This window comes from Perna viridis, chromosome 7 (genome assembly GCF_037379345.1).
Source record: "Perna viridis isolate PV_CMFRI_1.1 ecotype Kerala chromosome 7, ASM3737934v1, whole genome shotgun sequence".
Lineage (NCBI taxonomy): Eukaryota > Metazoa > Mollusca > Bivalvia > Mytilida > Mytilidae > Perna > Perna viridis.
In genome coordinates this window covers 30,678,199-30,705,663 of record NC_142451.1, presented here as the reverse complement: position 1 = coordinate 30,705,663, position 27,465 = coordinate 30,678,199, and the positions used below count along the sequence as shown (strand labels likewise).

Below are 27,465 nucleotides of genomic sequence, written 5' to 3'. Positions count from 1 at the left end.
ATCTGGCTATGTTTAAACGTATATCACAATAAGAAATGATGAAATGTCATACTATTTACAAAACAGAAAGTAATGCTCAGCCTTTTTTCCATAGGCAAGCAGGAATCCGAAGATCAGTGTAACAGCAGTGTAATTCTTATTTTGATGTTAGGCCAAATTAAATTCATGTATTACACCTTTTTTACAAATAGGGTAGGTGGGTAGGGATTTTTTTTATTTTACTGTTTATTTTTACATTGAGTCTATGGGACTTTTATATTTCTATATCGGTAATTGAACCCCCCCCCAAAAAAAAACAAAAAACAAAAACAAAAACAAAAACAAAAACAAAAACACACACACAACAAACAAATAAACTTCACTGTAAACTAATTTGTTTTACTGTTAACTGAAAAATATGGTGGGTAGGGTAATTGGTAACACTAATATCTTTTCTGATTCGGCCTAAGCAAGCATTGGCCATGCACACTCAGGTCACAATGCTTACCCGATATGAGTCATTTCATGAAAATTAATGGTGATCGGTTTCTTAATTAATTATTTAATGGTACAAAACGAACACCATTTGCTATTGCAACTTTAAAAAAAGTCTTAAATGCACGCTGAATCATCACGATACACGTATATCAGCTCGAGTCCCCTAGCTTACTCGAGGCTTACACTAATCACATTTTCAAGTAAATTTTTATTATGACTCCTCCAATATCTTTAAAATTTCTTTAGTACTTTTAAAAGTACAACTCTTCGTAAGAAAAAAGCAGTTTCCAAACTGAAAGATGATTCGCCCTATAATATGATATTTTTCATTAATTTTGAAATTATGACACTAAAAGCCAATATCTTGCTAAAAATATTGTGATAATCTATATTTTGTTTATTTCCAATATTTCCTCCAGTTTGATACAGTTGCGACATTCAATGTTGATATAAAGTCCAAACACAAAACAGTAACTTTGTAATTTAATTTTTGTTGTATAATTTAAGTTGTATATAATGGTTGCTCCTGATTTTGTTACCGCTATTAATGTGTGTCATTAACAGTCCTTCAATGATTTCCTTGCTTTTGCTGTAAACCACTATAATGATCTTTTTAAATAATTTTCATAATATGCAGTCAACTCTAAAAGAGAAAGATCTTCGAACAACTGATAAAATGTTTTCAAAAAATTTAGTGAATCTGACCCACTTATGTAAGCAATTTAACTGTGTTCATATTGTTTTAGTCGACTCGCATTGTTATCACAGTAGAACGGGCACTTGCCACGATTTGATTGGATGACCGAAAATAACGTGGCGGAAACCAGAATAATTCAATATGGCGGATGCCGGTGTGAAAACAGACATTCGTTTATCAATGTGGAATCCTAGTGGCTTGCAGAGCTTATTGACCTTTGTTATTTTAAGTTTAGCCTGGCTAGTTGGTTTCAGCTCAAGATTATTTGCTGTCATTCGTTTTGAAAGCATCATTCACGAATTCGATCCATGGTAAGGTTGATATTCTGCGGTTTTCGTGTTCCTGTTATGTTCTTTTTCAGTATGTCAACATTTACTGTTCTCAATTAAGCGTTTGTATATGCCCCGATTATACGTGTTCCTTATCAATAATGATTTGCTTGCTTATTTGCATGAACTTCTATCTCGCTGACAGCAAATAGGATTTCTGCGACTGTAACAGACGTAGTGCATAATTGATGCATTTCTGTCGAATACTGTTCTTGGTTAATCCCTTTTGAGGTTCAGTGTAACTAAACCTAATTGCAGTTTCTAATAAACCTGAAAACAAGTCCAGACACTGAATCCTAAAATGTATTATTTGCAATGGCCAGTAGAGTCAATACATATCATTTTCTTTCTTTAATAAAATGTTTAAGAAATACATGTATAGAAGCGTATGGATGCTTGATATGTTTCAACATAAAGCGTCCCAAATTCTGACATTAATGTAGATCCCTGAAACTGAATTCAAAATTTACTGGAGCTATCTTCCTTGTATTTTGAAGTCTTCTCCCATATCATCATTTAAAATGGTAATTTTACTCATCTTAAATTATATGAGACAGGTGAACATGTAATGACCCTGATGTACATTTGTACATGTAATATAAAATCATACCATCCTTCATTTTGTCAGCCCTGTTAAGTTAATTACTTTCCAATATATTTCAAGTTGCCATGATAATTATCACAGTCTAAAATGTCTTTTGGCAAAATTGTCTGGCATTTTTTTACAATAGTCGACTCCTTTTTTCCCTGACTAAAGTCTCAAATTCCCTATAACATCACGTAAGAAATTTTGAATTAGTCATGGATTCATGTAGATAGATGCAGAGTAAGTCCCTTGCCCTAAATAAGAAAAAAATATTTTTAGCATGAAGACTTGATTTTAACAAAGTGTTTTTGTGCCTAGCTTCACTCTTCTCTTCTTATCCTGATATCCTGGATTCATCTCTGCGAAGGTCGTACACATTTTTTATACATTATACTTGATATTTGGTATATACATGCTGTGATAGGAGTCATTTTTGTTAACATTTTGATATAATAATACTGTTGACTGTTACTGCCAACCCTATCTTGGACAAGCTATGAATCAATTTGTATTTAATCATTGAAGCTAGAAAATAAATTTCTAGGGCTACACTGGTTTGGTTCTCAATTACATTTACAACAATTTGTATTAGACCTAGTTGGTAATACAATATTGATTTTTATTTTTGAGGGATTAATATTTAAAAAATAAGGAAATTGCATTTTCCGATGGGCTCCAGTTATTGAATTTTCTATTGTTTATCAATTAAGTCCACACACTAAAGGATAATTGTTACCTACATGAATTTCCAACAATCTACATGTACATTGATATATTTAGCAACTGGGTTGGTGAATTGTAATCTGTACCTAATATGACTCTAACAGGATAAACTCTGCAGAAGTTAACATGTATTGCTAATAAAAGTTGATGCTGCGAACACTTTGCATTAGGCCTGTTAAGTGTCATATAGATTGAAATGAAGAGATACACACTAATTTAGATGCACAATATCAACCACAAACACAATTTTTTGAACAATTTAAAAAAAAGTCCCAAATACTTCTTTAGGCCATGAAAAATATACACAAGTCTGTTTACAGTAATCCAGCCGACCCTCTTTTTAGCCCCAACCTAAAGTCATTCAATCTGCAAACTGAAATAAAAGAACTATGTAATTTCCGATTGAAAACAAAAGTACATTTCTGCTAAGTAATTCCAGCCTTTGAGTTTACGAGGTGTCTATCCTTTCACCAAAGTACATCTGCTATACAGTGGTATAGAAAAAGCATAGTGCATGCCATATGGATTGGCATTGTCGTGTTGAAATATACATTGTAATAATTGTTGTCATATGGATACATGTACATGTTAGAGTTAAATCTAAAGCAAAGCAGCATGGTGCGGCACCATGCCCTTTATTCCAGATGCCATGCCCCTTTTCCAACGCACCAAGTGCCCTTTTCGGTCGAGAAAATGTGCTCTTGTTAGAATTTTAGCCCTCTCAAAACCATGAAACTTCGCTGCCATTTTTGTGTATCTTAAACGATTTTCAGGTCAAATTTGACACAAAACCACCTAAAAATTATGAAATCAAACCCCTAATTCATGTTTCAATCTCATTTATTTAATTAATAGTCATTTATCTGACAACAGGTGTTAATTGCTTTCTAAACAGGTAAGTGTACGTTTTATGACAGGTAAATAATCTCCTAGGAGCTATCAGCTGATCAGGGTTTGACAATTAGAAAATGAATCCCGTTTGGATCTACCATTTTTTTATGAACATCCAATATTTTCTAAAGATTAAATTCTACTCCACAATTAATTTGACAATACTGTCATTTTAACAGGTCTTCAGTTTGTAGAACCACATGTTAACAAATTTTAAAATTTTAAACTTGGAAGTTCACAATGTGAATACTAACTCACCTTCAACTGACATAAATGGCATGAAGGAAACTTGGGTTCAGTGTATGAATTTTCAAATAGTAGAATTGAATTTGAATGTAAATAGAAGTTTTCTCATTTATTTTTTGGGAATTTGAAAAAAAAACAGGAATTTTAAATGGGTTTGGAGGAATCAAACACGAAAACAAACTTTAATATAATATAGACTATATTGCATGCACAATTTGTTCAACTGTAAAAGGCCCTTTCGTGCTATAGTGATTGTCTCATTGGTACATTTCTACAGTAAAACCCATACAGTTTGCAAAACATGTCCCAAAAATGTCGATTCACATGTTGTCCCACATAAACACCCCCATGGCTTTTTTCAAAAGTTGGCAGGTATGTGACTTTCTCAAATTAAGTTTTAGTTCAAATAAAAAGGTTTTAATTCTGATGTGTCTTTGATTTTTTAAAATTGTATAACAATTTTTAAATAAATCAATGTGCCATAAAAATCAAACATCGTGACAAAAAGGGCCCTTTGGAAAAAAAATTACCATGCCCTTTTCTAATCCCAGATTTAACACTACATGTACTACTGTGGTTACTGAAAGAGGTGTAATAAACATGGCTGTATAGGACCAGTACCACTGGAAAAGGACCATGAAATTTTCCTCCCAAGACTAATGATGCGGTTGCAGTAAGGGTGAAACCTGTGCTGAAAAAAATATAAAAAAATAGAATCTCTACACATCAGCCTTTTTATACTCTTCTTGAAAAGTGGATGTACATGTATATAATGATCATGGTGTCTGTCTGTCCCCTGTTGTAATCCGCTACTCCTTTGAAATTGCTTACTAGAATTTGATGAAACTTCCACAGATTCTTTATTACATGATGCTTTAGTGCACCTCTTCCTTCTTTTTTTTCTCATCTGAATGACTGTTTGGGTTTCCTGATGATAAATATGTCATTTGTCGATCAAGGAGGAACCCTCCTCTGAAACTGCAGAATATAACTTGATGAAACTTACACAGATTCTTTATTACAATGTACAAAATGAACTTACTGTAATTGTGCACCTTTTTTTTAGTTTCCCCATCTGAATGATTTTTGGGATTTCTTAATGCAAAACTTTGTCATTTGTAGATCAAGGAGAGACCCTTTTCTAATCTGCATACTTCTCTGACTGATGAAACTTTCACAGATTCTTTATTACATGATGCAGTTGTGTACCTCATATTTTGTTCTCCAATCTTAATGCTTAAATCATATATGGGTATCCTACATGGTTTCTAGGGAGGAAAGCCTGGGTATCACCAAGTGAGCAAAGTTTTGTTCAGAATGTAACTGAAGACAGACATATATGTGTATGGTCTTACATGTAATTGCTATGCGTCACTGCAAGTCCAGTGTTTCAAATTAGGGCTGGTCCAGAGGTCAGGAAACCTCAGTTTCTGATTAAGGACCATTGAAATTCCCTTTTCCTACATTCTTGAAGGTCCTGGGCCCATCAATTCTTTTTATTCACTCTTATTGAGGTCGTTCATTTAAGGATACAAAAAAAATCCAGGCCCCATCACTCTTAAAAGTAAATTTGTACCTCTGGCCTGGATGTATGCTGCTGTCTCATTTGTTAATCTTAGCAAATTTGTTGAGAAAGAGACCATATAAGCAGCAAATGGCATAACATGTACATTTGATTTAAATTACATGGAATGTCAAACTGTAAGGGAATGATTTATGTCAAGTAAATATTCATTGATAGGCAAAAGGTTAATCAAGGCCATCCATTGACGAGTGAGAGAATTTGATCTGTCCCTTGTACCTTTGTTTTAGTAACTATTTTTAAGGCAGCCAATCATTATTTGATTATAATTTTATGGATACAGTATTAAATTTTTCACAATTTTGCAATGTTAGAGATGTCGTTGGTTGACTTGTATGTCTATTCACCCACATTCCAGATATTAGTCTGTGATTCTTAAGGTCCTTAGAACTGGAGGCTATGACATGTTAAAAATGAATTTGGTCCTGCAAAGTTAAGCCAATTTTATGTTGCAGCTGCTGTCAGCTAGACTATATCTAAAACTCTTTTTTCAGCTGCAAGCCTGAACCGTAAATTTTATTGTTTATCTTTAAATAACCACACAAAATTTCACCATATTTGCCCTTGCCAAAACCATTTTTTAATCAATTTAAGCTTAGACTAGTGGCTATTAGCCCCAAATGTATCCAATGTTCAAGAAATGCAATAACTTTCAAATAACTGTAATCATGAAAAAATCTGAAACATACATGTTAGTCTTAGACCCACATTTCATATGTTCCATTGTGATATCATTACAATTTGTAGATGACGAAGACAGTCATGTGCCTACTCATTAGTAATAAATTTAGAGAAAATATATGTGATGGATACCCACTTCCTGCCATCTTGCAGTAACTTTTTGTGCTTATAGTATATCAGATCTTTAATTTAACCATGTTTTGGATTTCTTGACCATTTAGTTTCCTTTGTGATCATTTTATTCTATCAAGAAAATATGATAAAAGGTCTATGTTTAATGGGTCTGATCTGTTTAGACAATGATCTACATGTACATGTACATGTACATGTATGTTTAAAGAAACTGTTGTAAGCCTTACTCGTTATTGTATATATTCCTGATAGTGCTGTCTATATACAGTGAAATTTGTCCAAACCAAACCGTGAATAATCCAAAAACTTTTCAAATCTAGACACCTTTTAAAGTTCCTTGATATTAGGCTGTATGAAACACAGGGATAAAATTGGCGGTAGCCCAGTTGCACATGGCTACTAGATTTTTGAGATAGGCTACCAAACCTTTGGATAAAATTTAGTTGAACATTTGCACATTTTCAACAGAAATGTTATCTGCTACTATAAGTACATATAATTTGAAAAATTCCCAAGTTTTACCCCTGAATTGTACATGGTACATGTTGAACCTGTAATACAACAAGCTAAAGTTTACATGAAATTATCAGCTATTTAGAAGTTTATTGTTAGAACTTAGCTAATTGCCAAACATATCCATGCTTTGGTTAATAGGAGGAAGTATATTGCAAGGTCATACATATACAAAATGTATATGTAGACCCTCAGGATATTGATAAAACAAGCCAGTTGAAGTGATTTTAAGACCATCATCATTAATATGATTTTTTTTCGTGGTAATTAGAATGTGGCATTTGTACATGCACATGATGCTTCAGAGATTTTTTCAAGACACTGACACATGTATGAACCGATTCTTGACTTAACCAAAACCTGTGTAATCCAGACAATTTGCCACGTCCTTTTGTATTAGTTTAAATGTACTGGTATTTTGAACGTGGGTAAACTGTACACCTGTCTTTTTGGTTTGGACAGATTGTACTTTGTGTTTTTGTATTGGTTTTGTTTAATAGCCAATATTTGTAATGAATTTGCATCTTTAATATTATTTCTCCTAATTAAGTTAATTTTTTTATTTCTGATGCGTGTCATTTTTTTCCGGTTTCATTCCTCTTTCATTAATGTGCATTTACTACATTGTAACATGTGTTAAAACAAGGATTTTTATAGTCAGTTATAAAAATTCTTGGTTAAAACACAGATACAAGTATTATTTATGGACAGTGGTGATGTTGATATTAACATGATTTCAAAATAATGTTTTCTTTTTATAAATTACATTAATTTGTTACAAATAACATGTACATCAATGTTGTATGTAACAAATTTTAAGTTATATTTAGGTGAAATGAAATTTTTATGTCCAAAAGCCTCAAAAGCTTAAAAATGCTGCTTGAGTCAAAGTAATGGATTAAAAAGTGGAAATAGTGTCATGTTTCTTAAAATTTTATAATTTGCAGTGTTTGGGAAAGACACAGGGTAGGTCATATATGTAGGTACATTGAAGCTGAAATGTCCCATAAAAGTTATGGAATTTTATTTAGAATGTCTAAAAAGACACATTAAACATGCTGAGAATGGTCCATTTTGAAAATTTTTTTTTTTCATACCATTGTTTTTGTTGGATCCAATGATACTTCATTTAGGCTTGTCCAACAACTGTAGCAGGGTCTACTGGATTGATCCTATGTCCTTGTCTTGGAAGGTGTGAAATATCTGCTAATTGATATCAATTTACAACCAGGACAAGTTTGTTTGTGGTTCATTCTTTGAAGTTGCATTTGGTTTTAATTGGCACTGGTACAATGCCAAGGACCCTGAACTTCAGAAGTACAGAGGTGTTTACTTGTACAGATTTTCTGTATTTTCTATGGATTTTGACTGCAAATTAAGCTCTACTGATTGTGAATATCTCCAAAGTACCTTTGATAAAATTTCAGACAGTTTAGGATTTTATGGATCATTTCTATAGAATACTGTGAAAAATATGGATTGTCATCAAGTAGTATAAACAGATCTGGAAGTAGGACAGTTGAAAACTCATATAGGTCCTGTACCTACCATGATACTTCACATTAACTCTTTTTGAGGTGCCTTTTCTTTCTACTAGTGGAACTTTCATGAAAGATACAGGAAGTCCAGGACCATTCATTCCTGAAAGAATAATTGAACCCCTATGGGAAAGGACTTTAGTTTTAACTTCTGACTTGATATTTCAACATTGTAGAGAGTGTCAGCTGTTCTGTCAAATATAAATTTGTTCACAGTGAAAAAAAATGATCAATTTTATAACATTTCATGATTCAAAATGTTTGTTTATCCTAAAAATTATTCAATATCTCTAATATTTTCATAATATTTTACTCAGTTTTGATGGTTATGACTAAATACATGGTAGTAGGGTAAAATTCATGTTTAATGAATTTATTTTTGTTTTGCATATGTTGTGATATTTAAATATCAATTTTTGTTGCTGGTTAGTGATACATTGCTAAGTTTCATAAATACATGTATGTTACTTTATGTAAGTTTTGCAATATTCCCTTTCTTGTAGGACATACACTGTGGAAATCAATTACTGATTGATGGAAATGTAAATTCTGCATACATACAGTTGTATTACAAACATTCGGGGTTATTTTTAGATACAAAAATTAATACTTATTTGCACTTAAATCTTGACATTTAACACAAAGCAGTTTATTGATTTGAGAAGTTTGAATAATCATATTATTTTAACCTGTATCACCAACGATGAAAGCTGGTCAAGTATATGTAGCTGCTTGACGTTAGATGTCTGTCTGTCCATTCATCTATCCAAACCATCTGTCAGGCTTAGGGATACCTTCTTTAGAGGTTTCCCTATACCAATTTAACATGGCGCTGCACCAAGCCTTCACATTCTAGCACCACACTGCCCTCATCACAAATTTTAGGATATGCCCCAAATGGCTAAACTCAACTTTAAAGTTAAAGGATTATTTTGATTATCTTAATATATTTGCATGTTAACATGTACTCCTGTCGTGTTGGAACCCATCTATGATACTTTTACAATACCATACTAGGGTGAAGGATGTTTTATTGCAGTTTGCCCTCATGTCTAGGTGGTCCCCCAATTTAATCTTCTGTGATGGTTGAGTGCCCTCAAAATACTTAAATAACCATGCCTTCACAAATTTATTTGGAATACAATACTACTTCGTGTAATCTGTAACTCGAAAAGTGTGTAAGCAATATTATTCACACTTTGCATGGTGATTATATACCGGTACATATTGAAAATGTGCATCTCCTATCATTTATAGGTTTGATAAATTTTTTCCTACATTTTTAGCATGTTGAAATAAGCCATTTGTCACTTTATGTTCAGAAAGGTACCAACTTGTAATCTTCAGCTCAAAAAAGTATGAAAGCAATTTTATTCAAATTTTGCACAGTAATTATGCAGTATGTATGTATGATATTGAAGGTGTGGATCTCTTATTACAGAGAAGTTTTGAAATTATTTTCCTGTATTTTTGGCATGCTAAATTAGCCATTATTTCAGCAGTATATGCTATATTTATTACACATTGACATTCGTAGCCCACAATGTAGTTTTTTAATTTGTCTATACACATATTGACGGCACTTATGTATATCTGTATATGATGGTGATGCAGGTCCAGACATTTATTGTTCTAGTTTAGACCTACTACATGCATTTTTTTGTAGATTTTTTTTATGATAATGGATGTGTCATTTTTCACCATGATTTTTTTGGCAGTAGTGTATAAGTGTTTGATTAGTTACTGAAAGTATTTATTTATAGATTAACATCAAAGGATAAAACACCTTTCTAAACACTGCCCTAGTCAAACCTTTTGTTTATATATAAAGATCTTCACCATAGCTACTACCCACAGTAGCGCAGAATTGTTCAATCAATTTCCAAAAAAATGTGTAGGAATCATAGATATAAAAGGATAAAAGTAACATGAATATGCAGGATATAGGACTTGTCAAACTACGTGTCTATGAAGGTTTCCTTGTTGTTCATTGAAGACCTATGGGTGGCTTGAAGCTGACATTTTTCTTTGCAGTGGGGTTGTTGTCTCTTTGATATATTCACCATATCCATATACCAGTATTTAATAAATCAGTTCAAACAATAAAAAAATGTGTGTGCAAAACAAATTTATAAAACACCTTGAATCAGACCTGATTTTTTCTTGCTTTCTATTTTTTTTACTTTACAATGTATATTTACTTCAGATTTTACCAATTTCTGCTTTGTTGACCTTGTTGAAGCACATCAGCTCGAATACATTAACTGTCTTTTCATTTCAGGTTCAACTACAGATCTACACATTACATGGTAGAGAATGGATTTTATAATTTTCTGAATTGGTTTGATGATAGAGCATGGTACCCACTTGGAAGAATTGTGGGAGGCACAGTAAGTAAATGGGAAAAGTTTTTCTTGGGGTACATTCAGTTTATATTGGCCTAAGTCAAAATGGATACTGTAATCATATTAATGTTTGTGGTTGCTACCTTAATTTTCACAGATTCTTTGAAGTGAGCATATTTGCAAGTATCATTTTTTTGCAGATTAAAAACAAGTGTTTTTATCCATGTCAGAGGCAGTTGCTTTTTAGTTTTCATTTTATTGATCAATGGTTTAAATTGATAAGTAATGAGAAACCTCACATTGGGATGATGGAGAGTCCGAGAACCAAGATATTAATTTTGATTGTCCTGAGAATTCTATTGGACTGTCTTTTTTTTTTTCAGGTGTACCCTGGTCTCATGGTGACATCAGGTACTATACACTGGATTCTCAATCTCCTCAATATACCAGTACACATACGAGATATTTGTGTATTCTTAGCTCCAGTATTTAGGTATGTGTACTAAATGGACATGATTATACCTCCTCCTACACCACAGAATGGAAATTAATGAAACTTTTGCAGAATCCATGATTCCATTGTGCACCTATTTAGATTTTGATCCAAATCAGTTTGGGGGTCTAAACATATCAAAACATGGACTTTGTCATTTCTGAATATGAGAACAAAGGGGGATCCATCTCTTATCCGTCACTTCTTCTACACCATTGAATGGAATTGAACTTTCACAGAATCTTTATTACATGTTCCCAATTTACTTCCTATTTTAGATTTTGATCCGAAAATAATATGGAGGTCAAAAGGTACATGGTATTAAATGGGGGAATGGGGGTATCAAGTCAGTGAGTATTGTTCACGGTTTTTCTAATTTCCTACTGTTATTGGGGAAAGGGTCTGGAGCCCTTTCAATTTGGAAATAAAGCATGAAAACTTACAACTTTGGAAAAAAATGTATGTATTAAAATCCTTGTTGAGGACCATTACTGTTTCTATTGTATCAAAGTCTATGAGGTAACCATGACAACATGATACAGTAAGAGAGGAGAGATAATAATAGAGAAACAATGTCATGGTTTGATGGCAAAATTTCTCTTCAGATGAGCTTCTTAAAGTTTAATGAACTTTATTCATGTAAGAAATCTGATACAAAATTAGTTACTGATATAAAACAGATTAATCATTAAGTTTACTCACAGGAAATGTAATTTTTTATAAGCTCATAAGAGGAAACTTCATCAACAGCAATTTTAATTGCAGCCTTAACTTTGCTATTTTCAATCTTGACATTTATTAAAAAGTCACTGACATTTATACTCGGCGTCACATAAATAACATACTGTTAAAATTTGAATAAAAATATTTTCTGCGACTTTTTTGACACCTACCGTCGTTTAAATTGTCTTAAATGACTTACTCATTCGTTTAGCCAAACGGCTTCTCCCTAAACATTGAATCGTTAAATTCCGGTCAGATTTTAATTCTCGGTGCCAATATTTACATTGTAAAAAGTCGGCCATGTTTACAGTGATCGGGTTGCTAGGAGATGTTGTTTACGTTTAAATGGTTTGTCCAAAAACCGAAGAACCCAGAATGCATTTCGGCGTTATTTCGGATATCTCGGATTTATTTTACGCCAACAACGTACAATACCGAGAAGTTGATCAAGCAGACGATTGTCACTGGAGTTCGACAGGAACTTACGAACTTTGTTTGTAAACAAATCGTCCCGTAAAAACCAACATGGCGGATATTAGTATGGGATTTTCCCGTAAGGATTTGTTAAGCATGATTTAAGCTAATAAGCGACTTATTTAGGGAGAAGCCGTTTGGCTAAACGAATGAGCAAGTCATTTAAGATAATTTAAACGACGGTAGGTGTCAATAAAGTCGTAGAAAATATTTTTATTCAAATTTTAACAGTATGTTATTTATGTGACGCCGAGTATAGTATTCTTTGAATGTTTACCATTTGACATTTCAGTGGTTTAACAGCATTAGCCACTTACTTTTTTACCAAAGAGGTATGGAATCAAGGTGCAGGTCTGTTTGCTGCCTGTTTTATAGCTATTGGTTAGTATTCATTTATAGTCAGTAATTATACCTAGAGGTGCTCTGTGAGGGGGTTAAACTGTACTACCTTTGTCTGTCTATCTGTTTGCCACACTTTTTCATAACTGTTTCTCTACAGCTGCTAGTAATAGCCACTTGATATTTACTCAGGTATGCCATGTTGTGGTATTGGGTGTCAAGATTGGGCAATAATGATTTTCTCTTTGACAACTAATGGGGAAGGAACTACTTTTTTTAAGAAAGCCAATGAAACAAAGAGGACAAATAGAATTGATTCTAAGGAAGTAAACCTACGATAAGGGACATATCTCTTGAAATCAGTGATGTGTTTGTATCAACTTCATTTTCACTAAAGCCTATCAAACTTTCATTTGAAACAGAATGAAATCAATCCAAGCTACTTTGATGCTTACATGAGATTGATGTAAAATGCTGAATACAAGCATACACAAGTAAGACAAACAACTCTTACACAGCACTCCAGGTCTACCTCCTTAATTTTGAGGAAATAGTCAATATTTTTAAGTTTTTTTTCATTCTATGGTATACTACTTAGCTATATTTTGAAACAAAATGCACAATTTGATTAACAATTGATAAACTATAGTTAAAATAATGAATGGAATTTATTGTTTTGTTTTTTATTTTAACTTTAGGTGTGCCCTGGTAAGCTCACCTGACAAGAATTTTGATTAAGTTACTATCAAAATCAAATGCCATTAATTCAGTATTTTTTAAAAAGAAAATCTACAGTATTCTCGTTACTGCAGTTATTACACTCTGAATTCATAAATTACTGTGCATGTAATTGTGATTTTGTCAGTTAAGGGCAAATGGCAATTTTATTTATTTTTGCTGCGGTTATGTAATAATTTCTATTATAAAACTGCATGTATGACATGTCATGTTTTTAACATGCCAACTTTCTGAATTTACAGCACATTCTGTCAGATTGTTCAGTAGACATTAATAGAATTAATGATATAACCCCCCCACACCAAAGAATAAATATTTTACATTCTGTTGCCAAGGGAGGTAATTTAAATTTTGCACATTAATTTCGTATGGTATGTTGTTGACATTTTTGTGGTAACATAATTGTGTGGTTTTGATAAATCAAACTTCACATTTCTGCACAAAAAAAAACTCCTAATGTCTTATTATGATATAAATATGACAGCTCTGAATGGTAAAATTGTGTCAGAGTATTCCTATGTTGAAAATGTTTCTATGAGGCACCATTAATTTTTTTTGAAAGTTTTTATACATCCTTCTTTTGATGGACATATTGTGATATACATGTACATATTACTGTCGATCTGTCTGTTTGTCAGACTTATTTATCCACACATTATGTAATATCTTAATATCTCGGAGTCTTCTGGTGCAATATTTGGTTTCATGTACTTCCATGACAGACATGATTTTCTTCCTACTTAAATAAGAATTCCTACTTTTTTTATCTGAAATTCCAGAATCAAAAGTTACAGATCTTTGTCTGAACAGACAGAAAACTGTGTTTTTCTAAACCCTCCCCCTTTATTCCTATTTAACCCCCAATTTCCTACTTTTTTTTACAGTAAGCAAAGTCATGTCTCTTTTATGTATTCCCAACCCAGAAAGTTGATTTGATTTATTTTACAGTGCCAGGCTATATCAGTCGATCAGTAGCTGGAAGTTACGACAATGAAGGAATAGCTATATTTGCCTTAATGTTTACTTATTATTTATGGGTAAGCTTTGTTGTCTTTCTTTTTCACTTCAAAAGGTTATCGTCATAATCATTAGTGCACATCCCACTTTTAATTGTGAAAAAGCTTCTCTGCAGACATGAACGATACTGAAAAAAATTGAAAAAAACATTAACTTATTTGACTATATTTTTATTTAGGTGGGTAGGGGTATCCTTCAGTGAGCTAATGTTCCTAAAATTTTAATACCTGTAGAGATATTTTTCACTAGTTACTTTTGAATCATTCCCTTTACTCTGTTTACTTCGAATCATTTACAAGAACTGATGTATGCATGATTTTCTTTGTCTCTTGCAGATAAAAGCTGTAAAAACAGGTTCAGTGTTTTGGGCAGTTTTAACAGCTTTATCATATTTTTACATGGTAAGTAAGAGTTAAAATACAAATGTATTAACATTGTGGTAAGCTATTTTAAGTAAACAGCAAAACGTGCCAAATATGATGATCATATGTTGCTAAATTAATATGATATTCATATGTTGCATGTCATATTATTCTCATGTGTTGGACTGTTTAGATAAACTGTTGGCTGTTCATGTCAACAAATTAAAATGATCAAGAATTAGATTTGTGTGTTGCTTTTTCTAAAAATGAAATATCCCCACAAAATATTTTGCTGAAAGTACATACATGTGTTTTTATTTAGTCAGCTACTTGATTGTTATGAATTTATTACTTTAAAGCTTAAAACTATTATACTCAATGTCACATACAGCACATTTTCGAATTCAAGCTCTACTTTTTAAACCATCGGGACTTACCGCTAGAGTTGTCTCTCTTTTATTTAATCTAAAGATAGTTCGCATATATGCATGACGTGTTAGTACCAACGAGTCGCTTATTGGCTTAAATCGTGCATAACAAATCCGTACGGGAAAATCCCATACTAATATCTGCCATGTTGGTTTCTACGGGACGATTTGTTTACGAACAAAGTTCGTAAGTTCCTGTCGAACTCCGGTGACAATCGTCTGCTTGTTCAACTTCTCAGTATTGTACATTGTTCACGTAAAATAAATCCAAGATATCCGAACTTACGCCGAAATGCATTCTCGGTTCTTCGGTTTTTGGACAAACCATTTAAACGTAAACAACATCTCCTAGCAACCCGATCACTGTAAACATGGCCGACTTTTGACAATGTAAATATTGGACCAAGAATAAAAATCTCACAGGAATTTAACGATTCAGTGTTTAGGGAGAAGCCATTTGGCTAAACAAATGTGCAAGTCATTTAAGACAATTTAAACGACGGTAGGTGTCAATAAAGTTGTAGAAAATATTTTTATTCAAATTTTAACAGTATCTTATTTATGTGACGCAGAGTATAAGTATTTAACAAAACCATGTCAAATGTAATTTAATATAATTTTAATTGTCCCAAATTTTGCACAACAGACAACACTTTACAATGTAAAACATATATATGACATAGTAATCAAGGGAACCAAGGTTACAGTGGTAATCAAAGAGTAATCAAGGGTACCAAGGTTATAGCGGTAATCAAAGAGTAATCATGGGAACCAAGGTTACAGTGGTAATCAAAGAGTAATCAAGGGAACCAGGCTATAGCGGTAATCAAAGATTAATTAAGGGAACCAAGGTTACAGCGGTAATCAAAGAGTAATCAAGGGAACCAAGGTTTGACTTTTGAGATTTTCTAAAGTATCGTCGAGATCGGATGGAAAACCTTATGTGTTTCGAATAGATACCTGCTATAAAAGGAGATAAATTTTAACAAAACGTTGGTTCGCAAGTCGGGAATGCTTCGATTTTGATAAAATAATCGGAGTTATATTTTTTTTTCGGAGGCGGGTTAGGTTCTTGACAACAGCAGCAGTTGGAAAGAGTAATCAAGGGAACAAAGGTTACAGCGGTAATCAAAAGAATGTAATCCAGGGACAAAGACCAGACATGGAAAACAGACATACACAACAAAGTACATAAAGTAATTAAAATCATACATACAAAGTAACAAAAGCAAATGAGCAACTTGGACTCCACTAAAAACTGGGAGCATGGACCAGGTGCACCGGTAGGGTAAGCGTCCTCTGCTTTTCTAGAAACATCCGCCGAATTGCTCATAAAAAGTCAAGTTGGGGGTAGACCAAAGAGAAAAGGAAAACTATGACATGATAATATCCTCCATATTGTCTTCTTGTTTTTTGTAGTGTAAACTATAGGAGTTGTTTTTTCTTGTGTTGCAGGTTTCAGCATGGGGAGGTTATGTATTCATTATAAATTTAATTCCACTACATGTATTTGTATTACTTCTCATGGGTAGATATTCTAGAAGAACCTTCATAGGTATGTATGATCTTATTTTAGAGTGGAAAAATGACATTCAAAATCTTTGGATCATTTCATACAAAGGAAATTGAAATGTTTCAAACCTACTTGGATCTGACATTATACTTAAATATGATTGTTTTTTTTTATTGTGAATGTTTAAAAACCTACTTTCAACATAGCATATTTCACGATGTACTATTTTTTGTGATTTTCACAGATAAAGTGAATATGACAGAATATGTAAAATTGATGAATTTACAGTAAATGAATTGTCTCTACAATGAATATTTAAAATAATGGCTGTTTAAGAGTTAACTTCAGACAGACACAGTTTTCTTCTGATTTAAAACAGAATTACACTTTTTGAATCTGGGTTTTACTATACTTTTACTTTCTTTTTTTTTTTTTTTGGTTGGCTTTGTAATATCAAGTCTGTTCAGATAGGAAATGAAATGATTAACTGCAGTTCAGGGGTCTACTTTCTCTTACCCCGTGCAGGTCCGGGTGTTAAAAGAATAGGCCTGCAGCAGCGCTAAGCTTGTCGTAAAAGGCAACTAGATAGTGCTCAGAACCTTAGCCAGGGGCTAGGGCGCTCTGCCCACAGAGCAACTGGGATGTGTGCCCCAGGTGGTGGAATGGGGTACCCCTAGCGTGTTACATGCTGGGGTTGTCAGGCTATAATATGGAAAACCTGACCGCAAACCATAGTGGTTCACCGTGTTGGGAAAGATGCCACGTTCCTCGAACGTTAAAGAACCCTACTGTGGTATTCTCCCGGAGTAGGAACCATAGGGCTCCGCCACAGGAGGCTAAATTGCCCGACCCTACCCACCTCTCCTTATTTCCAGTGGCAATCAAAATTTGTCGATCCCATTGTCCTTGTGTCCCATCCCCTTTTCATTTCATCATCATTTCATGTTCATTTTATCATCAATTTCATGTTCATCGTCTGAATATAGCTGAAATATAGCTGAAATATTGCTGCTCGGACGTTAAACCCCAACAAACAAACAAACAAACAACTTTCTCTTAATTTCATATTTTATATTCATTTAGTGTTAAATATCACATTGCATTAGAGTAATGTATTATTTCTAATCACTGCTTTGTTTTCTATTTTTCAGCATATACATCATTCTTCATCACAGGTTTAATATTATCAATGCAGATCCCATTTGTAGGATTCCAGCCAATAAAAACTAGTGAACATATGGCTTCAGCAGGTAACTAGATACTGCCCAATTTAGTCAAAGAAAAAAAATAAATGTGTTTCAACTTTTATGCTCTAATAATACGTTTAGAGGGTAGGCATAACATAAATTTTATTAAAAATGTTTCATTGATACATTCAGACTTTAAATAGTGTTTGTCATAATTTTTTTAGACAAAGGGGGTCGGTTGGGTTAACAGAAACACAGGTAATTATTTAAGTCCTTTCTTGGGGTTTATTGTAAAATATTAAGGTTAAAATCTTATAGTAGTAAGTTTTTGAACATTTCATTATTCAGAATTTTACTTTTGAAAGGTCCAAAATAAAAGAAATTGATACTAGAAACATGAAGATTTTCTATTACATTTACGTAAAAGTATTGACATGACTTATAGTAATTTAAACATGTGTGTACATGTAGTTCCAGTTTATCAAGTATGCTAGAAAAAAGGTTAATGCAATTTTGATATATCAACCAATTCAATTACGATCTACCCCTTAACATATTGAATTACAAATATCATTGCATATTCTTTTTTGTCCAGGTGTATTTGCTCTGTTGATAGCCTATTCTACACTGAAATATACACAATCATTTTTAACGAAGGCAGAGTTTAAATACTTCTTCCTGGTAGCTGTAGTTGGCTCTGCTGGTATCATTTTCTGTGCTGTTGTTGGGCTTACCTGGGCAGGTATGTAAATTGTTTATTTTATTTTTATTTCATTGAATGAAATTTTAGTTTTGAATATTTGGAAAGCTGAAATGTGTGGATATTGGATATATGTCATCTTACACAACAAAGAATCAGATATTGCTTAAAAAAATAAACATTATTCTCCCATTTAACGTTGACCTTTGTGAAATGTTTTTGTTGCATTTTGGGTGAATATTGGATACAAATTACCGATATACATGTACTTCACATCATGAAATGCATGAAATATCAGCCATAGGATGTTAAACCACAGTCAATTGCTGAGCACTTTTGATGCCTTTTATTGATGTGATTTAATTGATATTGCAGGTTATATCCATCCATGGAGTGGAAGATTTTACTCTCTATGGGACACAGGCTATGCCAAAATTCACATCCCTATCATTGCTAGTGTATCTGAACATCAACCTACAACCTGGGTATCATTCTTCTTTGATTTACATATCTTAGTGTGTGCATTTCCAGCTGGTGTGTGGTACTGTGTTAAGGAAATCAATGATGAGAGAGTCTTTGGTAAGGGAAAGATCTTCGTGTGTTTTCAAGGCCTTTCATTAATATTATATTAATTTTATATAACCGCAAAACTATCCTGTTGTTATTGTCAGCAAACTTTCGTTTCTTTACGAAAACTTGTAAGTTCAATATTGTTTTCTATTAACCAGTCTTCTAATGTGATAGCGGTTTTTTACATAAAAACAATATACACTAAAAAAGTGATTATGAAATGTTGTTTACTTTTTCTGAATGATACTTTTTATTTAAAAAAAAAAAACATTGTATTCACCTTGGCTTACTTCTTTTTCAGTGGTACTTTATGCAATCTTTGCAAGTTACTTTGCTGGTGTAATGGTGCGTTTGATGTTGACATTGACACCTGTTGTATGTGTTCTGGCTGCTATAGCCTTTTCCAAAACATTTGAGATTTACCTGAAAGATGACACACCAAAGTCTAGTGTTAAAGAAGAAGAGGAGGAGAAAAAACAAGACAACAAGAATGATCGGCTGTATGATAAACCTCAGGTTTGTAGCCATTTGTAAGAAACATATCTCCTGAAATCAGTGATATGTTTGATCATATTCAATTTCACCAAAGCATGTCAAGCTTTCATTTAAAACAGAATGAAATCAATCAAAGTTTCTTTGATGCTTACATGAAATTGATGTAAAATGCTGAATACAAACGTTCAAATGATTTGTGGCCCTTACCTTAGGGTCTACCTCTTTAAATGATGCTTTAAAATGGGAAAAATTGTACAGGTACAGTGACTCTGTCTAAACCAAACCCTGAAAAATCAGAATACCGACCCTATAAAGTCATAAAACTTGTCAAAGTTTCTGAAAGTCTTTTAATTGATTTAAATGCACTTTGAACTTTGGTCAACTAAACTGCAACAAAGTCCAAAAGAGGTTCAGTTCGGACAGGTTTCACTGTTAATGGCAGAGTATAAATCTCCATTAATTTCATTAATCAGTCGTACTGCACAATTCAAATACCCAACAAAATTCAAATGTCCTGTTGAAAGCAAAAATGTGCAAATATGAAAATTTAATTAAGTTTACTTATTCATTTTTACCAATTTATAGCCACCAATGAAAGCACATACCGAAACTGTTCTAAGATTTATATGATCAGAAAATGTGTGAACAGCAAAATTTTCTTACACACTCAAAAACGAATAAAAAAATTAATTGAATTAATAATGAATTTGTTAATAATAAAAAACGAAATGCATGTTTTATACATGTTATAGTTCTACAATAACTTGTGATTACAGCCTGCTAAGCCCAAAAAGGTGAAGGAAGATAAGCCTAAGGATCAAGATAGTGTTGGAATGAACATAAAGACAATCATTGTTATAGCCCTACTAATGATGCTTATGCTGTTTGCCGTACATTGTACATGGGTGACAAGCAGTGCATATTCCAGTCCCAGCATTGTTTTAGCATCATATAATCATGATGGGTAAGTATTTTCGGCTCACTTTTCATCAAGAGTGTTCTTAAATCTTTCTAACAAACTAGTTACGACAGTAATAAAGGTAATAAAATCCTTCGTAGATTTAAGTTCTATTACTTCAAATTGGTCGTTATTTATTAAATAAATAGTTTAATACATGTATAAGGTATAAAGATGTCAGACCATTAATCCAGGACTATACAATTTGAATGCAGTAAATATACTGTGAAAGTAGTATTACTTGTGGGTAGGTCAAGCCATGAAAATTGGTTACTAAAGAATTGTAGATTCCCATTGATGTATATACTGAATTCAAACTTTTAAACCAGGAATTCAAGAATCCACGAAATTATGTTTCTTCTGTGATCCACGAAAATTGGTATCCATGAATTAAAGTACTTATACAGTGTGTAAAAATTGGGGCCCTGTCCTTCCTTAAGATATCTAGTTATTCTGCCATTAGTACATTTTTATCAACTTCAATCTTAGTTTGCTTTTTTTTATAGGAGCAGAACAATTTTAGATGACTTCCGTGAAGCCTACTATTGGTTACGGCAGAACACAGGAGACAAGGCTCGAGTGATGTCATGGTGGGATTATGGGTACCAGATAGCTGGCATGGGGAATAGGACCACACTGGTGGATAATAATACTTGGAATAACAGTCATATTGCGTTGGTAGGGTTTATATGGTTGTATTGACCCTTAGAATTAGACATTTCGGAATATTATGAAGCACAAAGTTCTGAAAATATCTCTTTTTTTCTCTTGTGTAAAACAGGTTGTTATTGAAAGCATGAAATCTTTAATTTCAGACATGTTATTATGAATTGTAAATAGGGACATTTTTTTGAAGAGCTGCAGTTAAATGAAGTTAGGCGTGTCATCGGAAAGTAATAAATTGATATATGGATTAAAAAAGTCACTGATCTTTGTGGAGTCAATAAGTTCCAGTGCATTTTACAAAGACATGTGACAAATGCAAAGTTCTTTACAAACACATGTACACTTTACTCAACTGGTCCATTTTATCACTTGCAGGTTGGAAAGGCCATGTCATCGAATGAAACAGCAGCGTATGACATTATGAGAATGTTAGATGTTGATTATGTACTGGTTATATTTGGTGGTGTTATCGGTTACTCTGGTGATGATATCAATAAGTTTCTGTGGATGGTCAGAATTGCTGAAGGTGAACACCCCAAGGACATCAGGGTAAGTTATTATAGAAAAATATGGACAAAATTTATGAAAATCTCCTAAATTTCATTTTTCTACCACAAGCTAAAAATAAATTTTTCTTTCTATCTGTTTATAATTCATTCTTTCTGAAATGTTTAAACTTTATACATAGATTTGGCTTCACATATTATTGTTTAAGTGCATGTAACAAGGTGAAATCAAATTATTGCAAAGAGAGGTAACACAACAAATTTAAAGCTAAGAGCATTTGTTCTCTTGAAGAGCTCAAAAGATTTTAATGAAGCGTGATATTAAAATTAGTCAAGAAGAAATTATATTTTATTAAGATGATTGAAGGGAGATAATCTAAGTTAAAAAGTAGATATAATTTTAATATCATTAGATAACTTTTACACTATACGTATTGGTTTTATTCTTAAGTGTAAAAAATCAGAAACATGCACGTCAAAACCCCACCAATCTAACAATGTAATATCACTCAAGGATACTTTCTCTGTTTGAAAAGACCATTATTTAATCTCTGCATTACTAGCTTTGCACACAATTTTTTCACTAGAATCTTAGAAAATGAGGTTTTTTTGACAGTGTTATCTGCCCTTGAAATGTTCATTTTCAGTGCATTTCAATGAAATTGTAACTCAATGGTCCAGTATGGTATGGAAAATCTTGTCTGTTTTTCTTGATTCTGATGATGCAAATAGTTAAATTACAGTATCAAAATGATGTTTATTTTTTATACCATGTTTGACCCACTGCCTGATTCTTACAGGGACTGACACATAACTTATTTCATTTACACTTTACCATCTAGAAACTTTCTCCTTTTCCTAAATTACAGACTAATAAACAAAAATTGTGCATTGGTTGCTGTTCAAGCTCAAAACCACTTTATTGTCCAGTGAAGTTGGGGAGGGTATAATATTTTTGATGTATCTGTCAGTCCTGTTTTTAATTAACATAAATTTGCAGGAAAGTGATTACTTCACACCACAAGGAGAATTCAGAGTAGATTCTGCAGGATCTAAGACTTTATTGAACTGTTTGATGTACAAACTTTCATACTACAGATTTGGAGAACTCCAGGTAAGATTATGTTTAAAGTTATTATTTTTGTGATTTATATAGTATGCATTACAGTGAAACACATCTAAACTGTACTTCTTGAGCTGAAGAATTTTTTTGATTCACATGGTTTGACTTCAGAAGGTTTTTTAACATGAATTAGAATTAGAGATTGGGATAAGGTACTACAGTCGACTCCACTTAATCGCATATCGCTTTATTGCATATTCCGGTTATTAGCACAATTTTTTTCTGCACAAAACCATTTCCTATTATTCTATTAGGGAAAAAATTGCTTATTTGCATAGGCCTTGCAGGTGCATTTCGGTTTATTGCATAGCGAATTTTGCCTCATCCAGGGAAAGACAGGTTTTCCCAAATTCTATTTTAAGCCTTCGGGTCATAAATATGTCAATCATATTTATTGTTGTAAAAACTATATTATCATCAATCAGGAGGTGTTAATAATGGATTAAAAACATAATGGACATAAAAGACATTTTAAATGATTTCTAATTACATTAAAATAAACAAGCACCTAGGTGAACAATGACTTCTGACGACATGCTAAACATCACCTTATGATGCGGCTTGGGGTATTTTTTGTCCCTATTTAAATTCTTCCGACTACAAATGATTATCAGTGTAAATTTAATTTTCTTTAATGAGCTGAACAGTTTTTAGTGAGCTTGGGTTACTAGGCATAAATATCAACCGAAAATTAAAAGTCATCATTCATTCAGTACAATGTCTAATGAAATTCAACTACCCTAAGGTGCCCCATACTATCCAAACTTCATAGGAATATATCGAGGTCAATGACACGTATAATACACAACTATCAGTGTACAATGGTGATTGAACAGAGGAATAAAAACGCACAGACCATTTCAAAAGCCCAGAAACTGCAAACATTGATGAATATTACACTGAATCCTGGCTGAAATATGAAATATGGGATTTTCTTTCATAAAAAGGTCAGGAAATTACTTCACTATTTATAGATGAGAAACACGTGGTTTTACTTATAAATACACACAACGTAAAGAAGGTCAATAAACAAGACAAACAATATATATTATTATTTATTGATAAAAGAACAACACAATGAGAAGGTCTATAACAATTAAATACCAGATCAGAAATGTTGAACAGTGATATCCCTGGTTGATCACAGTATCGTCGTCTTACCTGAACTCACACTTCCGGTAAAATCGTAATTTCGGTTATAAGAATAGCCCCGTTATTTGCATAATTTTTACTGGCAAATAGGCTATGCAATTAAGCAGAATCCACTGTATACCATTTAATACCTAGGTTGTATCAGCTTACGCCAAGAATTATTTTGCAATTAAAATTGCATTTTGAAAAATTCGATCTGAAGGAACAAATTGTGAAATGCCAAAATTTTATGCTGATTTTAAAGTTCAAACAGATCAACAAAACCAATGTTGCACAGACTTGGAAGAGTTATACAAGCAGATTAAGATAAATCTGTTTCCCTTTCCCAAAATGCATATGTACTAATAAGAATTTTAATACTTGTTGATATGGTATAACACCATGTACATGTATCTAATCAGATACAAAATTGTGTAGATATGAAACTTACACTCCTTCAACATGTATTTATAAACTCAGAAAAAGAAAAGTTTCAGTGACAAAAAATGTATAATAATGGCATGAAAGAAGTTGTTAACATACGATAATACATGTACTAAATTTAACATATTAAATATTAATATCTAAAAAAGAAGTTTTGTTTTTAAATGAACTGGACATTTTAAAACGCTACACATTATCCATATTTTAACATTTTACAGCTGGACTTCCGTAGCCCTCCAGGTTTCGACAGGACTAGGGGTGTAGAGATTGGAAACAAGAACTTTGACCTGACCCATTTAGAGGAGGCTTACACTACAGAACACTGGCTGGTCAGAATTTACCGTGTTAAAGATCTAACCAATAGGGACACTGTCAAGAAACAAACTATGCCAAAGTTTAAGCCAAGGAAGAAGACCAAAAAGGTAAATTTATGCTGAGGTTGTTATTGCCATGTTTCAAGCATACTTCTAATTAGACATGGTGACACAAAATGTCAGATGACTAATCAGGTGTCAGTACAGCTTTAGTGTAACATAGACTTCTGATATAGTGGGCTAGGAATTATATGTTGATGACAAAAAGCCTTGAAACATGAAGTCAAATTGAATGTTTGTGTGTTTTACATTGTGTTCTAAGTCAAATTGAATGTTGTCATTTTTGTTAATTTTGCATTGAAGAGAAAAAAACATGTAAATAACTCTCTGAAATGAGATTTACATATTTAATTGCTAAAAAAAAGTATCTGCAAAAAAAAACCATGCATTTACAGTACTCGTTGAAGATTTTTATTATCAAATTCAAAATCCAAATTTCATTATAATCCAATCTAGTGAGGGTGGGGGGTATCAACATTTATATCCATCAGATAATGTAATAAGACAATGCACAATGATACAATGTAGAGAAATTACATGTTATGTATTCATGTAACACAACAGAATAGATGTATCATAAGTATATTTGTAGTCAAGGCGGGATCATTATGTTTAATGAAAAAAAATGATTAATTTCAGACTTCCAAGAGGAAAGCAGGATCTATCAAGCACAAACCTGTTATAAAGAAAGGCAAGAAACCCAGCAAATCAAAGAATTGAAATGGAACATAGATGATTATTCTGTTATTTATTTAGTATGGTTTCCATAGTTACGATGGCCATCCAGCTCTTTGTAATATGGGAATGTTTTGGCTTATGCCAGACTACAATGTCTTCAGGAGTTGATATGTTTTATACTATAAATGGTTGATAAGGTTAAGTAAAAAATCAAAATTATGAGGGAAAACCTGCACATGTATTGAGGTTTTGAAATGATTGGTTGCTTCAATATGTAAAAATGGGCTCAATGCATTGCTGGAAACAATAATTGCCAATTTTAGCTTGTAATTAAGTTACTGTGTTTTTTTGTTTTTTGCTCTGTGATGTTTGTGTTTTGTTATATGTTTTGTAATAGAAATACATGTATCTGATTGGCTGTTCATGACTTTAGAAATATTTCTTTTGACTACTGCCAAGATTTTATCAGCTTGCTAAATTTGTTATTACCCCTGTTAGTATCCTAGTCATAGTGGTATTGTTTTTTAAAAAAAGTTTTGTTTGGTTTCATATTCTGTAAGTTTCATTTCACTTAATGTTACTGATGTAAATTTGGCTATTTTTGGTAAATAATTTTTTGACAAATATACATGTGCATGAAAAGACAAGTTTTCTGTGTAAAAATGGATATTCATTATTTGTCATTAAACTCAGAGTTGGTAATTATGTTAGCAATTAAAATTTGTTGATATTATTAAAAAAAAATGGTGCATTGTGCTTTTTTAAATGTTTATTTCATTGGTTATGTAGGACAGTGACGGAAATAACATGTATATACTAAAATATGCTAATTATTTTACCTTAAGAATAGAAGAGTATTCAAGTTTTTGAATTGTTGCATACATGAAATTACAAACTTTGTCATTAGTACATTGTATGTCTCTCTCATTTAACACTTCAAAATGACTGTTCTTGCCTCCTATGTATTTCTTATTGGTTGTTATGGTAACATTATTTTCCTATTTTACATTCTTGCACAATTAAATGTATATATTGATACTTAGTGCTCAGACTGTGAAATAGAAAGGATATAAGCTTATTATTGTGATACTTGGTGTAGAATATTTCAGCAACAAATACAAATTCTTTTTTTTTTCTTTTCAGTGAAAGGGTGCATCAATGGGGATAAATTATTTTTATGTCATTGATTTATCAAAATTAATTATTTATCAGTTGTTGACTAAATGAACACAGGACAATTTGGCTGTCTTCCAAAGGGAATGATGATTTACGCAAAATTGTATTTTTCCTGGCTTCCAGGATATATCTTATTCACTTCTTTTCTTTTTGCTACATTGAACATGTACCTGAAGTTGACAGTCTAAAAGATTAGCATTTAGGCTTTACAAAGTTAATTACTTGGTTTTCAGGCCCACCCTCATCTGTTTTAAAGGTACTTGTGTTTATGTAAAAGGCACTCTTGTCACTTTGATGGGAGGCAATAAAAAGGGAAAACAAAATGCCTCCTTCCCATATAAGTTCTCATGAAAATGGCCTGAAAACCAAGAATTCAACTTTGAAGGGCATTATCTTTAGTTTTTCCTATGTCTCTGAACTGGATGTTTTTTTTATTTTATTTACTTGTTATAATTTTCTTGTCTTCTGCATAAAAAATCCTTTTGAAGCATTTATCTCTCATATGTATCCTAAGAAACACATTTGTTCTGTAAAAAGAATTCTTAGGTTTTAGAGTAAAATAAAATTTGTTGTTTTTTTTTTGGTCCAATCACAAGTGATTCAATGAGGTTTAGAAAAAATCACAAAAAA

General features: G+C 32.5%; 1 protein-coding gene across 1 annotated transcript; it reads left to right on the top strand.

Moving 5' to 3' along the window:
* Nucleotides 1-1,288: 1,288 nt before the first annotated feature.
* On the top strand, nt 1,289-27,410 carry LOC148612251 (dolichyl-diphosphooligosaccharide--protein glycosyltransferase subunit STT3B-like). The gene is made up of 17 exons (XM_088593511.1): nt 1,289-1,485; nt 10,677-10,785; nt 11,124-11,233; nt 12,723-12,811; nt 14,456-14,544; nt 14,860-14,925; nt 16,770-16,869; nt 17,979-18,077; nt 18,610-18,756; nt 19,090-19,293; nt 19,586-19,800; nt 20,556-20,743; nt 21,244-21,415; nt 21,779-21,952; nt 22,910-23,023; nt 24,826-25,029; nt 25,621-27,410. The coding sequence occupies exons 1-17, from the start codon at nt 1,316-1,318 to the stop codon at nt 25,699-25,701; spliced, it is 2,331 nt and encodes a 776-aa protein (XP_088449637.1). The 5' UTR covers nt 1,289-1,315; the 3' UTR covers nt 25,702-27,410.
* The last annotated feature ends 55 nt before the right edge of the window (nt 27,411-27,465 follow it).